Source organism: Charadrius vociferus, unplaced genomic scaffold (genome assembly GCF_000708025.1).
Source record: "Charadrius vociferus isolate BGI_N301 unplaced genomic scaffold, ASM70802v2 scaffold851, whole genome shotgun sequence".
Classification (NCBI taxonomy): domain Eukaryota; kingdom Metazoa; phylum Chordata; class Aves; order Charadriiformes; family Charadriidae; genus Charadrius; species Charadrius vociferus.
In genome coordinates, this window is record NW_009647022.1 from 72936 (window position 1) to 90327 (window position 17392).

At 40.2% G+C, this 17392-nt stretch overlaps 1 protein-coding gene across 1 annotated transcript in view; it reads left to right on the forward strand.

The window, feature by feature from the left end:
• Positions 1–16817, forward strand: part of LOC104295716 (complement C4-A-like) — a 39983-nt gene extending 23166 nt beyond the window's left edge. The window contains exons 17-33 of the mRNA XM_009895493.1: positions 861–1061; positions 1940–2051; positions 2279–2349; positions 3223–3362; positions 4510–4722; positions 5971–6022; positions 6517–6597; positions 7668–7871; positions 9425–9500; positions 9891–10047; positions 12159–12254; positions 12570–12738; positions 13734–13900; positions 14513–14671; positions 15269–15328; positions 15801–15894; positions 16648–16817. Coding sequence (XP_009893795.1) covers positions 861–1061; positions 1940–2051; positions 2279–2349; positions 3223–3362; positions 4510–4722; positions 5971–6022; positions 6517–6597; positions 7668–7871; positions 9425–9500; positions 9891–10047; positions 12159–12254; positions 12570–12738; positions 13734–13900; positions 14513–14671; positions 15269–15328; positions 15801–15894; positions 16648–16817 — 2222 coding nt within the window. The remainder of the gene's footprint in view (positions 1–860; positions 1062–1939; positions 2052–2278; positions 2350–3222; positions 3363–4509; positions 4723–5970; positions 6023–6516; positions 6598–7667; positions 7872–9424; positions 9501–9890; positions 10048–12158; positions 12255–12569; positions 12739–13733; positions 13901–14512; positions 14672–15268; positions 15329–15800; positions 15895–16647) is intronic.
• Positions 16818–17392: the final 575 nt, after the last annotated feature.

Here is a 17392-nt window from a genome sequence, read left to right on the forward strand (position 1 = left end):
CTGAAAGGGTTGACAGGGGGAGGCAAAGGGGACTGGCTTGGATCTAGGGGGCAAGAAGTGACAGAATATTAAAGGATACCAACATATTCCATTTCTTGCATTAAGAGCCATAATCTAGCACAAGTGTGTATACTATACCATGTGACTTGATGCATCATTTATCAAAACAACCCAAACAATAAAACCAAAGAGCGGCCCATCTGCAAAAAGAAACTAATTCACCATTTTATAATACCAAATTTGAAGCACTTCTACCGGATATCATGTCATAGAATCAGTCATGGCTTTAAAGTTTTTCAAAATTATTTTTAACAGCCAGAAAATCTTTTATAGATCCTGAGTTTTTTTTCTTGACATTCTGTTTTGAAGTTGTGCCGGCTTTGGTACTTTGTGCTCCAATTAAGAGAAAAGCTAATACAATATTTGGTCTAAATTAAAATAAAAAAGAAATACACAAATTGATATTTCCTTGACAGAAGACATGAAGGGTTGAAGCTGGGATCTTCCCTACTTTTGAAACCAGTCTCTTTATTCAAGAATGGCAACACTGCCGTGGTTATTTCCATCAAGATATCCAGTCTGCCAAGGAGTTGTTTTTAACTCACAGTCTGAATTGAAGAGAAAGCTTAGAATAGAATAGAATAGAATAGAATAGAATAGAATAGAATAGAATAGAATAGAATTTTGCTCCTGTGGTTGTGGACTGTTTTTAGGATGGAGAACCGGTCCCTGGCTGCAGGTAGACTGTTGTAAAAGCAACTAATGTTAACCACAAAGAAAGACAGGAATGAGCATGATGAACACCTTTACGCTTATTGCTATTTCCACAGCACTAATTCTGTGCTTTAATTATATTGCAGCCAGCAAATATCAAAACACTGATCTACAGAAATGCTGTGAAGATGGCATGAGATTAAATCCTATGAGGTTTTCTTGTGCGAAAAGGCTGACAAAGGTGGCCGGCTCCCCCAGATGCAGGAAAGCCTTCCAGGACTGCTGTGAGAAAGCCACGGCCCTCAGGAAGGAGGCGAAGCAGAGGATCAGAGTGGGCTTGGCACGATGTAAAGAATGGTGGCACGCAACTGTCTAAAAAAAAAAACCCTTCATATGGTGGCAAAGAAGAGTTAATGGGCACTTAATGCTGGGGGGCAAAGGGGGGAAGTTTTAGTGCGGCACCCACATGCTGCTACGTCTTCGCAACTGTACACTGTGAAAGTGGGACGTGTTAACTTCACGGGGTGAGAAAAGGAATGGCCGTCGCCACCTTTGGACCCAGTGCAGCCTTATGGAGGCGCTGTCGGCCCCTGCCTACACCCTGGGAGGCTGAGAATGGTGCAGCAGAGAAGGGGGTGGTTGTCTCCATTCAGGGCTCTGAGTGATCTCAGATTCATGACTATTTTATTGGTGGTACTACTGTTATGACACTCGAGTACCTCCAAAACACAACCTGATGAGAAGAAGCCACTTCAACCAGGGACAATTTTGTCTCTTTTTTCCTTTCTTCTCCCCAAAGTTTATCTCTGATCACACAGGAGCTCATGTCACACACACACAAAAATTTACGTGCTGAAAATGACCATATTCAAAGTATAATTTCTGCTACTATTTTTCTCAGAGCTCCCCTGTCATGATCTCTCTGTCACAAATATGGGAGGGTGGGAACATTTTTGCTACACATTATTAAAAGGGAATATTTTCTTGCTTGGTAGCATATAATTATTGAACTTGGAAAGAAGAATTATCTTTTTGTTCAAGGATAAACTTTGGTAATTGCTTCTTTTTTTCAGCATTTTTTCTTAATGCACAAGATTAAACCCAGATGAAGTCTTTTCATCCAGAGTATTTTTCACACTGCTTTCTCTCCGACAAATAGTCTCCCTGCAAGTGTAAGGTCATCAGCCAAAGACTTCAGAACAGAACTCCCACTCTTGTTTTACAGACTATGATGACCATGAAGAAGTGTTTGATGAAATCTCTGTCAACTTGCGCAGTTATTTTCCTGAGAGCTGGTGGTGGAATTTTGAAGAAGTGAAAAACCCTGGAAACCACAGGTACTGTGTTACTTGTCTAAGTGAATATGTATAAATTTGTACAGTAAAATGTGTATAAATATAAGCTTTATGTGTTATCTGATACAAAGGACTTCAGAAAATTTGCAAGCACTTTGTCTCCACAACTGAGGGAATATTTTTTTCACTTACAATAATCAAACTTCAGCAAATGACAATGTTTATGTTTTATACGTCCTTCCTAATATATATTTTTTTGTGTTTCTTAGTGTGAAAAACTTTGCTCCTGACTCTATAACTACCTGGGAAGTTCAGGCAATAAGCATATCTCCCCAAAAAGGTATAAGTCTCGGGTATTTTATTGGATTTCTTTGTACGGATGAATAAAGAATGTGTATTTTTTAAAACAGACATACAACGTTATGTTGCTAGATTAAGACAGTCTGTACTGAAAAACACAAAGTGTTTTTTTTGATCATAGCATTTTGTCCCCTTTTTTATGCCATATTAAAGCCCAGCTAAAATTTAAGGGATAGATATACATTTGTAAAAACAACAGTGTGGGCTCTGAAGGAGGATGGATCATAGAATGAAAACTGTCCCCCATTCTTTCAAATCTAGAAACCATCTCACTTTAGCTTCCACATGGCCAGGAAGCCACAAGAATGCTAGCAGTAATGATACCAGTTTTATTTGGATATTTCTGGGAGCGAGTTCTGGCCATCTCCGAGAAACATCAAAGTGTTTGATCTCTGGAAAGCCAGAGAAGAGCTTTGGGACACTAGCAGAGGATCAGCAAGGGCTGCATACCAGAGAGCCCAGTTTCCCAGGTGCTGCTCCCTGGGGGCTTCTGGGAGTTGACCGGGACCATAAAGGAGAGACAAAAGGTCCACCTGATACTTCCCAGATCATTATATTTTAAACACGGCCTTTGCAGGAAAGTTGGGCCACATTTCAATCACAAAAGCTACAGATACTCCTGCCAAATTTTACCTATCGAAAATTGTGGCAATGACTCCAGAGGGAAAATCATCCACTCCTGAGATAGGTCTCTAGCACAGGTGAGTTGAAATGCTCCCTGGAGATGCCCATCTCCCTCTCCTGCTCTCGACCTCAGGGGAGCCCAGGTAATGAGTTTTGATTAGCCATTTAACTTTTTAACAGCTGATGTTAAAATTGTGTAATTCTCAACTCTGTTTTTTTCTCATCCTAGGATTTTGTGTAGCTGAGCCCCACACCTTTGCAGTTTTCAAAGACTTTTTTGTATCCCTGAGATTACCATACTCAGTCAGACGACATGAACAACTAGAAATAAAAGCTGTGGTTTACAACTATCTGCCCAATGACCTCCAGGTAGTATTACCACCAACTGCTGTGCTATACACACCTAGCTAACTAGATGTATAGCTACGTAATAATTTAATGTAAATGACCCAGCCACCTTTCAGTGCCCTCCTACAGCCCAGACATCATGCTCCCATTTTGAAAGTCTCTCCAAGGACAGGATCCAGTTCTACTTGCTGACCAAACTTACTGTATAAAACAGATTTTATTTACCATGTTACACAGCCAAATTCCTTGTCTTTGAGTATGTCTTCTCCCCCTTCATTGAAGCAACCAGCTATTTTTTTGCTGTCTGTCAATCTAGGCAACACCCAGCTGCTGGTAAAGCAGGTAGACAAGATATATAGATAAATTGTGAGCCCACAGTCCAATAAGTTACCCGAAAAATTCATTGTGGATACAATGCAAAGCCACTTTTTGTCTGCATGTGACACCTATCCAGCTCTGCCCATGGCCACCATTGTCACTGGGCTTAGGGCCTCCATCATCCTCAGGCTGATGTTCTTTTTTTCATCTCTTCCCATCTCTCAGCCAGCTCTGCTTGATCGGCGTCTTCTGAACTGTGTTGAATGGTATAGAGCTGGGATGTATAAAAATGTACTGTCCTTCTTACTTCCCTGTGGTTCAGGGATAGGCCAAAACTATATTGAAAATTCAGTGTAATGAAGAAATACTAGCTGATTTACCTTCACAGCCCTAGTCAATATAGATGAATGTTAACAGACCAGAGGGTCATAGGACAATTTAAGTTGGAAGGGACCTCCAGAGGTGTCTAGTCCAACATGCTGCTCAGAGCAGGTCCAATTAAAGCAGGTTGTTTGGGGCCTTGTCCAGTCAGATATAGAATATCTCCAAGGAGGGAGACTCCACAAACTCTTTGGACAAGCTGTGCCAGCATTTGATCACTTCTTGGTGAAAAAGTTTTCCCGTTTTATAAAGGGAGAATAGTACTTCACTCAGGGGAGTGAAGTGCAGTGAAAAATCACTTTCTGTCTTGCAAAATATCTGCATTGTTATTTTATTTTTAAGCCAAAGCTAGTCTCCTGATATACCTGTTTCTCGTTTCCCATTCTTATCTAGACATGGTGGAACTGGAGTATTTTTCCTGTGCAGTGATGTACTAAGCCTGACAGCAGGCATTCGCTTGTCCCCGCAGGTTACTGTGACGATGGATGATGTGAAGGGGCTATGTACCGCAGAGGCGACGGAGAAGGCTGTGCAGCTGACACTGGTAGCAAAGGGGAACTCTGCAACACCAGCCTACTTCTCGGTTGTCCCTCTGACTGTGGGAGAAATTCCCATTACTATTACTGCTTTCGACACCACTTCTGGGCACAGTGATAGCATTAGGAAGAACCTCAACGTTGTGGTAGGTATAACTAGTTCAGGGCAGGCACTTCACGAATATGTGTTCCTCCTCAAATACAATATTAAGTGTGGAGCTCTTGTGGAGGGAGTGAAATCATAGAAACATAAGGCTGGAAGCAGTCTCAGGAGACCTGTTTCTCAGCAAGGATTGAGCTATAGCATGGGGAAGAAATTTAACCCTGTGGTGGGCTTGTGTGTAGTGTATATGGAAAGAATTGTTCTCTACGGCAAAAAGGCATCCTTCAAACCATGACAGAGCAACAACTCCCTTCATGCAGTCAGTGCCCATCTCATAATCTTTAACTTCCACCCACTTAATTGACAATTATAAAAATTCTTTTTCCCTTAAGCAGCCAAGATTGAAGACATCCATCTAGCAATATTTTGAGGAGGAAATACCTTCTGCTAGTCATAAAGTTAAACCCTATTTCATTCCTTCTAGTTAAAGGATCTTGTATGTTAATGGCTGTTGTATTGATTATTTAATACCTTAATTCTCTTTCAAAATGATGAAAAGGAGAAGCCATTTAGAAAAGATGACATTTCAAGAGGCAGAGCTGGCTGGCACAGACTCATTACACCACTCAAGTTGCCCACTGAGGGCTATTTTCAGTCCACACAAAAAGTGTGAAATATGAATCCTTGCACCATTAATGTCAGGGGATAGCCATGTAGGTAAAGATAAGGCATGGATGCTGGGAACCTGCTGTTGTTACAGGCCATATCTTTTCCACAGACAGACATAGACTCAAGAGTTCAATTCTATACTAAAACACTAAAAGTGTCTGTAAAAATAGCTTTATTAAAATAGAAACTGTAGGAAGAGGGATGTGTGGAAATCAAAAGGAAAAAAATTTAAGTTTTACCAACAAGATGAACTCAGAACTTGGTGGATTTCACAGATGAGAGGTTTATAAAAGTCAGTCTACCTGTGAACTTGACTTGCACAGCTCACAAAGCTTAGAATAAAGTTTAATTTTTCTGGGTTAGTTTTGGTTAAAGGAACTTCATCCAGGAAAGTATGTCAATAATAACAAAAATGGCAGTAGAGTTCATTGGAATTTCAGTTGGGAGACTGAAATTCTGATTTGAAGCTTCAGTTTTACCCGGAGAGAAGTCTCGCTCCAAAATAACTTATTTCTGCCATCTGCTGGTCTAGTGCAAGGGGAGAGAGCACAGGTTTCATGCAGCTTAATTTCAGGTGTGAGTGCTTGCAAAAATGTTGACTTTACTTTCCTCAATTGTACAGGCTGAAGGTATTTTACAGAGAGAAGAAAAGACGATTTGCATCAACAGTGACTGTAAGTTACACAAAAGAATTAGATACAGATGAGGTTTTGGGTAGGGACAGGGGGTGTAAAGCCTGGCATGAATATCTGATGGGTGCAGTGACATTTTTTTTAATGCACAAACGTTGCTTTGGTTGACCAGAACTAGTCACAAATCTCTTCATCTAATCCAGAGCAAAGGACTCAGGAAAGAAAAATCATTTAATTGTAAATGTTTAGGATTAATTTGTATTACTTCTGTAAGTAGGAATCTATTTCATTTACTAATGGGTCTTAAAAGGTATTAAAAACGAGCCTCATTTCAAGACAAAAAATATTGCTAATGATAGAAAATTAAATCAATTTAAGAAATACAAGTATATTTCTTCTCATAAATTTCCATTTAGTGTTTCTGATAACATTGCTGTCGTAATTGCCATCAACTGAAAGCACATTTTAAAATTACACTGTAAGTTTTTATAGTTAAAGAGTCTGAACGTAGATCTCTATTTACTATTTATTTACAGTAAATTCCCATACACTGGACCTGAACAGACCATCTGATATGGTACCGGGTTCTAATAGTCACGTGTTTGTTAGCCTGCAAGGTAAATGCAATTTTTTGCCAATAACTTCTCCATAGGTGACAAGAGACATGTCCCTTTGTGCTGCTCATTTCTGAATGTCGACTCTCCATTCCCTCCTAGTTTTTCTGCCAGGACTCAAATGGTCTATGCTGCGTGCCCAGGTCATAAAACAAAACAGCCTCAAGGCTGATCCAGTACCTTTCTTCTTTCTAATTACTCCTTCTTATTTGGATGTAATAGCTTTACGCAGCCCATCCTGCCTCACTGTGCCCAGGGTAACTTTATGGGAAGGCCAGAAGAGAAGGGAAGAGCTTACCTTCTCTAATAACACCATACTGCTTGTAGGTGTGTAGAAATCTGCTTTAGTCTTCAGAAATAAGGATGCCAGACTCTGATGTATAAGTTCTGGAAAGTTCTGTTTTTCTAAAGAGAAGATATGTACAAGCATATATTCATTTAATCAAATAATCCTATACATAAATATATATACTTATGCATACATATTAAAAAAAAAAAAAACCAACCAACTACTAGCAAGAACTCTTATTAATGATTAAAAAAAAATTTCCAGAAAATGTAAAATACTGCATTCTTGACACAAAGGCTATTGGCTGCCATTTCTAATCTCTATTCTAAACTATGGCGATGCTGGAATTTATCAAATGAGAAAATTGCAGAGAGGGGAAAAAAAACCCAACCTCTGCACAAAATGTTTGGCATGATTAAGGCATTATGTTTTTACCTCCTGTGGGAGGATCACGTCTAGTTTGACAAGACTTTACCAGCCCAAACCTGAAGCACCAGTCTTTCCCCCGTTCCTTGCTTCCCTGCCTCCAGTAGCCTCAGGGCTCTTTCTCCTCCATGCTCCTTCACTGCTGCAGCCACCTTTCTCAGCTTTCCCAGGGCCTGGCACCTCATCCTTGTTCTTCTCTAGCTTTACAGAGTCTTAAGTAGCTGAAAACAGTGTTTAATACACAGAAGTATCAGGTCATGCTGGAGTGTCAACCTATAGTTGGTATCACTTTTCGTCATGTTGCAACAGCCAGCTTTAGAGACGATATGGACTATGGCTTGTGGTTTTTTTACAACAGGAAATATTATGGATGAGTCTGTTGAAAATTGTCTGAGTCTCAGTGGAGTTGAGAAACTTATTCAGGTGCCCACGGGCTGTGCAGAGCAAACAATGGTGAAAATGGCCCCCGCAGTCTACGCTATCGAGTACTTGGATGCCAGTGAGCAGTGGGCAAACTTTAATCCTGAACAGAAGGAGGAAGCCATTAGCATGATCCAAAAAGGTACGCAGAAAAAATACCCCAAGACCAACTGATATGGTCACTGTTTTCCCTTTGCCTTGCACACTAACCATTGCTACCTGCCAAAGGAGGGAGCGTTCTCTTGACGCAGCCACACAGAAATGCCTGTGACAATCTGCAGACAGGCATGAGAAACAGGATTGGTGAGGAGGGTTTAGGTGACTAATTGCCTCAATCTGACATTGCACAGTATTGACATTCACAGTCCACCCTCTCTCTTGCCCAATTTAGAAGCAGAAAGTAAAATTTGAGCTGATCAATTTAAACTCTTTTTCTGAGTAAATGGACAGCAAATGCCACTCTATCATTTCCTCCTAACATAGATGTGCAAAATAGATCAAGATGAATCATGTCCTAAAAATGCTTATTTCTCCCCCTGGATCATAGACAGTGAGTGCTTAGGATAACCAGCTGGGACGTAGACATCTCTGCTGCAGATGTCTGTAGTTGGCAAGAGGAGTATCACTAAGGAAACTCCCAATGGTAATCATGTTGTTGATACTTTCTCTTCCACACTCCTGTATTGATTACATGAGCTAGAATGACTCCAACAGCCTTGGACCAACTGAGGAAGGGAGTTTCCTTAAAGAGAGGACAGCTGCAAGGCTGCTTCTCGAAGAGCCCATTCCAAGAATGGGTCCAAAGCTGGTATTAAATGCACAGCAAAGCCAGGACCACAGCATGTGGAAGTGGAAATGCTCCAGCTCACAGGCACGAACATAAAGCCCAAGAGTATCAGTCATCAGTGTCAGTGACTGTAGCAGGTACAGCTGATCTTTCAAACTATAGTGGTGTGCACATGGCATAAAGCAATATAATGCACCTGTCTTTGTGATCTTCAGACAACCTGTGACACACATTTCATCAGTGAAAAATAAGGGCATAAATAGATATTAGAAACATGCTAACAGTTGCTGAATGGAGGTATTTGCCTATTTATCTAAGATTGCCAAAGATTTATCTAAGATTGCTTAAAATGACATGAGATCCTGCTGATGAGTATTTGGTATTAGCAGCATTTACTCCCTATATTATGCTTTTATTGATTCTTATCAAAGTTCACTGGGGTAGAAAATGAGTTGTGTGGCTATGATACAGACTATCAAGATAATAGCAGTCAAGATCAGAGGCCACAAGTCATGATTTCTAAGCCTATGTCTGACCCAAGAGATGACGTTTTGTATATTTTTTCATTCCATGCACCGCAAAGTCAACAGCTTGAAAAGTTGTCAGTAATGGGAAATAAGTTTTCCAAGATTTACTACAGAGAAAATGCTTTGTAACTATAGATACCCACAATTTTCAGGTTATTCTCATAGCTCCATTAAGTCAAACAAGACAGAGCATCTTCTAAGCCTAATGCTTCTTCTGTGTCAAAGGTCTGCTGACCCGGTCATTTCCTCCTTAACATACCAGTGAACATCTCTACGTACTCTTCCACTAGTCAATACTGAACATGTCCATGTTAATGCAAGTGATGTATGACAATGCTCAAGAAATGCTCTGACCAGTTATGTGCTGTCCTATTCATGCAGGTTATACAAGACTGCTTGAGTTTCAGAAGGTGGATGGCTCCTATGGAGCATTTAAAACAACCCCCAGTAGTGTATGGTAAGTGTATTTCTCTTTTTTTTTTTTTTTTTTTTTTTTTCCCCAAAATACCTCTATTGTCCTTCGATGCATCAGAAGTTTTTCTAGGGTAATGGATTTCAAAATCTGGTGGGCATGGTGTTGCCCATACACTTTTGTCATGGATAGTCAGCCACGTAAGTCTGAGCATGTTTAGTCCTTGGTGAAGGAGATTTATACTGAGCGACAGATTATTTTGCATTTGTCACAGAGTAACATCGCTCTGATGGTGAATGATAAGTCGCTAGGTTCCAGTGAGTGCATTGTATTGAATATGAGTCTACGTACAAAATTAGTGTGTTCCTTTTCACGTCTATATACTCTTCTATAAATATTTGTCAGCACAAGTTTAGAACATTTTCTTTTGTGCAGGTTAACTGCATTCATTGTTAAAGTGCTCACAAGGTGCAGAGAATACATTAGTATCGAAGACAGTCACATACGCAACTCCATTTCCTATTTGGTTAATCAACAGCAGACAGACGATTCATTCCACGACCATCACCCAGTATTGGACAGGACTATGCAGGTAGGTCATCTGTATTTTGAAGAATCTGTTGCATATTTAAGGCTGCTAGGGATTGAAAGGAATATTGTGAGTTGTGGAGTAACAAGAAATTTATCTAAAGAAAAGAAATCTGTAATGTAAGCACAAAATCCGTAATGTAAAATGAATTTGTTAAAAGGTCTGTTATGTCAGAGATGCATAGCTAGCACTTCACCACCTTTATCTTTTGATCCAGTCTTACATAATTTTGCAGCTGACCTATGCCTTTAGAGCATTTAGAAAATTAATTCTGAGATCTTTGTGCTTGGTAAAAAAATTATGCTTTTTATTGACAAAAGCAATAGCGCCATAGAATTGTAATTTAGTTTTGAGGGGACCTCCAGAAGTCATCTAGTCCAACCCCTGCTTGGAACAGGTCTAGTTAGACCAGACTGCACAGGCCCAGCTGAGTCTTGAGTACCTCCAAGGATGGGGATCCTACAGTCTCCCTGGGTAACTTGTTTCAGTATTTAATCACTTCCACTGTGAAATAAAAAAAAAAAAATATCTTAATACCTAATCAGAATTTCCAATTAGGTATGTTAATCTACACATCTCCTATAAGTGTCCAGAAACACAAAATTGTTACACTGTCTGTACATCAAGGATATGAAAATAATGTACCTCTTCCAAATTTCATTGAAAATGCAGATTCTTTTGTAGTGGTCTTATACCAAAAAAAAAGTATTGATTTTATTCATGATCTATGATTTAATGATTTAAAGATTTATTAATGATCTCACTAGTGAGGCTTTCGCTCTCAGAGTCAGTTCCACAGTTGATGTAATGCTGTTGGGGAGAAAAAAACAGCTCAAGAACTGGTCAAAGGTTTTTTTGACCTGTGTTCATGCTGAGATATTATCTTCTATTTTACATTTTACTTCAGGAGATGTGCATGATAATTTTGTACAGAGACTTAAGTCATTCCAAGCAAACAACATGTCCATCTCCTAAGGATAAACATTTGGGGCTGAGATAAAGAGAAGGTTGTTGTCAAAGGAGACCATGAGTAAAAGAAACCCTTCTACTCTGCACTGGTGAGGCCACAACTGGAATACTGTGTCCAGTTCTGGGCTCCCCAGTTCAAGAGGGACAGGGAACTACTGGAGAGAGTCCAGCGTAGGGCAACTAAGATGACTGAGGGATTGGAGCATCTCCCTTATGAGGAAAGGCTGAGAGAGCTGGGACTCTTTAGCCTGGAGAAGAGAAGGCTGAGGGGAGACCTTATTATTGCTTACAAATATCTAAAGGGTGGGTTGAAGGAGGATGGAGCCACACTCTTCTCGGTGGTTCCCAGTGACAGGATGAGGGGCAATGGGCACAAGTTGGAACATAGAAAGTTCCGTTCCAACACATTGAAAAACTTCTTTACAGTTCGGGTGACAGAGCACTGGCACAGGCTGCCCAGGGAGGTTGTGGAGTCCCCTTCTCTGGAGATTTTCAAAACCCGCCTGGATGCTGTCCTGAGTAATGTGCTCTGGGCAATCCTGCTTTAGCAGGGCAGTTGGACTAGATGGTCTCTAGAGGTCCCTTCCAACTCTGAAAATTCTGTGATTCCGTGAAACACAAAGAAGAATAAGAATGAAAATCCAGGGCTTCAGAGAAAAAAAGCTAATGAAGGCATTGTGTTTAGTTTATCAAGAAAAGGAATAAGAAATGATATAATAATGGTTTATAAATGCCTTTACAGGACAAAAGTTCTGGCTGTTAGACGGCTTTTTAGTTTATAGGGAGTAGCAGAGAAACAGAAAAAAAAAATCCACTAATGTTTGGAAATTGAAGCCATGAATATTCCAATGAGAAATTGTAGATTTTTAAGTGTAAGTTACATAATTAAATATTTGATTACCAGCTGAAGGATGTAGTGGGTTCCTAATCTCTTAACATTTTTTAACGTAAACTGGCTGCCATTGTAGAAGATATACTTTAGGTGGACACAAGTTATTGAGCAAAATGAAAGGGTAAAACTACGTGGTGCATGGTCAGATGGTTTGACAAGAAGGTCCTTAACTTCAGGAAAAGTGATTTTCTAAATTTAATCATAAGCATATATATGTACATTTAACTTTTCCTTTTCATGTTTCATCTTTCAGGGTGGCATTAGGTCAACAGAAGAGGATTTGGCTTTGACAGCCTTTGTAACTATAGCATTGCAACAGAGTCTACAGGCCTACGAGTCACCTGATGCGGTAGGAAGCCTGATTGTTTATCTTTAAATCTGAAGGCTATTGCACTACGGCATGTCCACACTACTATATTAAAGTACTGCAATCAAGGATGTAAAAGTCTGTTTACATCTGTGATGGATAGGAAAAGATGCTGTGGCCTAATGTACAAGGTGTTTTGAGCTATGCCCTCCATCACCAATGGCTTTAATCACTAAGCAAAAATTATTAAAATCTCAAAAATTACTAAAGCGAAGTATTCCAATTTCCTTGTACTCTCACCAGCAGTAACAATAGGTCTGAATGACCTTTTCAAACGGATTCATTCTTTTTTCACAGGTACAAGTGATTAGAAGAGCAGTGGCTTACATGAAAAATCAACTTTCAAGAAATAATAACTGCTATTCAACAGCCATCACTGCTTATGCTCTGACGCTTGTGCAGTCTGACAGTGAAGAAGCCCAGTTTGTGAAAGAAAAATTAAGGGGCTGTTCTACTTTTGATGCAGGTACTAGTAACCATTCTTAAAAATTCAGTTAAAAAGCATTTTTCCTTATTAAAGCACTTTGAGCAGAAACAAAACAGCTTCAAGTAAATGAAGACCTTTTAATTCCATAGAATTGTGTATGTATATGTGTAATATACTTAATTATTTAAGTTAAATAATTAAATATTTCAATGTTGAAATTGTAGTATGTAAGTTGTATAATTAATATCTCTATAAAATAACAACTTAGCAGTAATTTGGATCGTGATCTTGTCTGATACTGGAATTGGAACAAAATCATGGTCGTGGTAAATCATCATTTATCTTTTCTGCTTCCCTTGATGCCTACCCAAGTTTCCACATCCTTAAAGTGCATTGAAAAAAGAAGTCCAAACCAGCTGAGAAAGAAGAAACTTTTAATGAGTAAATAGGAGTGAATAGTTACATATAGGAGTAATCCAGATGGGATTTGTGATCAAGAGAGAAGGCATCTTTTCCAGCCCACCTGCTTTCAAAGCCCCCCACCAGTTCTGAGTGCCTTGTTCCAGCTCCACCTGGATGTCACCTCTTCCCCTCGCAGTGTGTGGCTGTGGTCAGTGCTGAGTCAGCTGCTTGTATGGCTGCACTGCCACACTATTAATTTCTACCGATTCATTTGGTAAATACATTACTGTTTAATAGCCGTAGTTTAATCCTCCTTAATCAAGACTGGACTTACGGGCATAATTAATACTGTTATCTCTTGGGGACCACCAGACCCAATGCTACCACTCCATCAGATGGCCATTGCTGTTCAATGGGATCATTAGACTGTGATGGCTGGATAAGTCAAAATTGAAAATTGTGGGTTTCCTTTTCCATTATCTCTGCTTCCCAACAGATTTGCTGCTCTCATGACAGCATCTGTGTCTTGTGGTTCCCCAGCGCTACGACATGAAATATCTACTGTGTAGAACAATAGTCATTTTTGGCAAATACCATTACCAAGGGGATTAAAGACTGAGTTATTCTTGCAGCAAAGCAGCAGCGCTACTGGGGAAACGGCAACAATGCAGTCTCAGTGGAAACCACTGCCTATGCATTGCTTCAAACTTTGCTCCTGAAAGACATGGAGTATGCAAGGCCTATTGCTACATGGCTGACGGAAAGAAGGAACTACGGTGGAGGATATTGCTCTACACAGGTGCCTGACCACCAGTGTGGGTGGAGTTTCAGGGGGAGGGGAGAAACCGGAAACGCCATAAGGACTTTTTCATTTAGATTTGAAAACATCGTAACAGTCAATCCTGAACTGCTTTGGTGTATGAAGCACTGAAGATTTTGGCTCATTAATAAAAAATGGGCCAAATAAAATCGGTATAAGCCAGCAAAGATTCTTTGTCTTCATGAAGACTTATGATAATCAAAGGTCAGAAAACCAGTGGTTTTAGAATTTTAATGCTGAAAGAATCATAGAATGGTTTAGGTTGGAAAGGACCTTGAAGATCGAGTTCCAACCCCCCTGCCATAGGCAGGGACACCTCCCACTAGACCAGGGTGTTCCAGCCTGGCCTTAAACACCTCCAGGGATGGAGCTTCCACAACTTGTCTGGGCAACCTGTTCCAGTGAAAGAAGAAGCTGGGAAATTAAATGAACAGCCTGTGCAGGTAGAAACAGACAGATACAGGAGAAGTTCAAAGCAGCAAAACCCACAAAACTGAAGAATAGCTCCAGGAGACTGATCATGTCATCTTACGTTACTGTTGAATTACTCTGGCATAATTGTTAGGTTTTTTGCATTTCTTTCTTGCCTAGGACACAGTGGTGGCCCTAGAAGCTCTGTCAGCGTACAGCATACAGACAGTGAACAGTGTTTCCACCAACCTGACTGTAAAACTGGGATCACCTGGAAGACAAAAAGACTACAGTATTACTCTGACTGATAGTGATGAAACAATTCAGAAGCAGTTAGAGGTACACAACCATCCCTTGTTTCAAACTTCTTTTCCTCAAACAGGAGTAATATTAGATCATTTGGTCTAGGTTTTCTCGTGTTGAGCAATCATGATGTAGCTGGTTTATAATATTTTTAATAATTTAATTTGCAAAACAAAGGAATCTTTTTAAAGAAAAAAAAAAATCAACAGATGCTTACCAGCCCACTGTAGAGGCCCTTTCCTCCCTCTTCAAGGACATTGGTGACATGAATCTCCCCCAAGAGCAAAGAGCAGCCAGGAGCCCAAGTCTTGCTAGAAAATGAGGAAGAAGGGGGATATTCTGATATTAAGTGTGTTGGGACCTGTGAAAATGTCAAATCCATGCTACAAAAGAGAGAGTGAAGTTGGGAAAATATGTCTCCTGGGCCTCAGAATGACAGAGTAAGATGCACCAGCCCAGCACATTAAAAATCTTATGAGACTTGAGGTCTCATAACTCCTTCCATATCTAAAGGTTTTCCCTAGCCCAGTTCTGAGGGCAAAAGGCATAGAAGACCATCAAGATCACAGGAAAACAATAGATCATGTGCTGAGCATAGACTAAATTTTTTATTTTTTTCCCCTTGGTTTGCAGTTTGAACTTGGAAGAAAACTTGAAGTGTCTGTGCACGGAAAAGGAAATGGGACAATGAGTGTAAGTTGTAAATCAGAAATTCAGAGTAGAACTGGGCTTCTTTTAATCTCTTTGAAAACACAGTGAGAAATTACTTGCCATGGCTTCATCCTTTGTGTTCTGACCTCCAAATTTCTAAAATTAGGGGGCTACAGACTGCCCTGATGGGTAGTCAATTTTTCCTGTTCTTAACTGTTAAGTCCATGAAATGTCAATGCTGATAGAGGCAGCTGGAGTTTGAAGGACCCCTTTGTGGTTGGGAATGGAGACCTGTCTCAAAGGTCCCACACCATTTGTGATTCGCACATGGGACCCCTCCTGCTTATACCCACAACAGTCCTCTATGACTGGTCTGTGCCTCTGGGAGACCAGTGTTTATCTCCACACTCCCACATCCAATCAGCATTGCTGAAGTCCTAGATGAGTCCTAGATGAGATCCCTTGTCATTTAAATGATATTTTTTGTGGTTTGCTGTTTGTGTGTTCATCTTAGATATTAAAAGTATACTGGTCTTCTGAGCTGAAGAACAACACGTGTAATGATTTGATTTTGACAGTTGAAATGGAAGGGAGCATTAAGTACTCTGGTGAGTGAAAAGAGGAGTGGTTGGGTCTCAAAAGTGACACATTTGGCCAGCTGCTAATGGTACTTAATGCCTTTCCAGCCTTGGAAAGTGGGAATAAATGAATGAAACAAGGAAAGAGAGAGGCCTTTGAACTCTGCCTAGCTATTGTTGCATTCAGCTTATTAATATTTTTAAACAGTTTAATAACTATGTGAGTGACTGTAGGTGCAGTGGGTACCTAACAAATACACAGGTACTATTAGTAACTCTTCGTTGTTATTGGGAGAAGAGTGAGGTAAACTGCCTTCACAGTGTTCCTGGCTATCATGAGGGGAAAGCCCAGCTCAGTTCCCTGGCTAATAAGGGACCTGCCATGTGGCCTTAAAAATTATTTGGGGCAGATCTGTCATAGGTTTTTCATATGAGCAAGACTATGTTTTCCATCCCCTGAAGGGTGCATTCACCATCCTCTCTGCCTATATCTGCACTTTTTTTCTGTTTGAGTAGCTAACTTTGGGAGGCAGGGATTGTCCTTTACATATTTATGCATAGCCTAAACCCCATTCTTATCTAGATCTGTGGGTTATTCTTACTATAATTATCCCTAAAATTTTATCTTTGAATGAATTAGAAATACTGAGATGGTGTACAGCAAACTTTTATAAAACCTATAGAGATGGCATGACTGCCCACTGGTATTTATCATTATACGAAAAGGAGCCAAAGTATCGGGTCCTCACTCAAATTTGTGCATGGCATTTCTGTCACCTCCAGAAGCCGCATACTATGACGAAAATGATTATGAGGACGAGATTGCTGCAGAAAACATGGGGTTTGAACCACTGTCTGAAATAGAGTGGTTTGATATCCACAGCAGAAGGAAAAGGGATGTGATCTCTCCCAGTAAAGCAGAATCGCTGCAGTACAAAGTCTGTGTCAGGTAGGTCTGCAAAATCAGCTCTTCATTAGAAAACACATTCATTTTTGTTTGTAATTCTTCTTGGTTACCCTCTTCATATCCATAAGCTCGGCATCCGGCCTGGTGATCTTCTATCGGTATGCATAGATGGTGAGCCTGCATCCTCCCTCCCACGGCACGAGGAAAGGTTTCCACACAATATATTAGGTTTAGACAGTTTACGTAGACCTTAAATGTCCATTGCAGATTCTGCACTATCAGACTGGGGAGGCTCTAAAGCACCTGGCTGGCTGATCATTTGAAAGAAGTCTTTTATTAAATAAAGTAGGTACAATTGGAATAGAGTAATAACATTTACAGAGTTTCATTGCTTTCCTGAGAGATGCTGTTACTTCCTTCATGGTCACACCCTGGCCTCATAAAAAAGAAAAGACGTCTACAACTATTTGGGGGAGGAGAGGAGGTAGGAGGGATATCCTGTTGTGGCAATCAAGGCGTAGGCAAGGGCAGAGCTAGTGAGAAAGAAATCCTCCTGTGCAGAATAACATTGAAACATCTCTTTTTGCTCCCTTTCACAGTCTGGCAAGGGTTGCAGAAGCA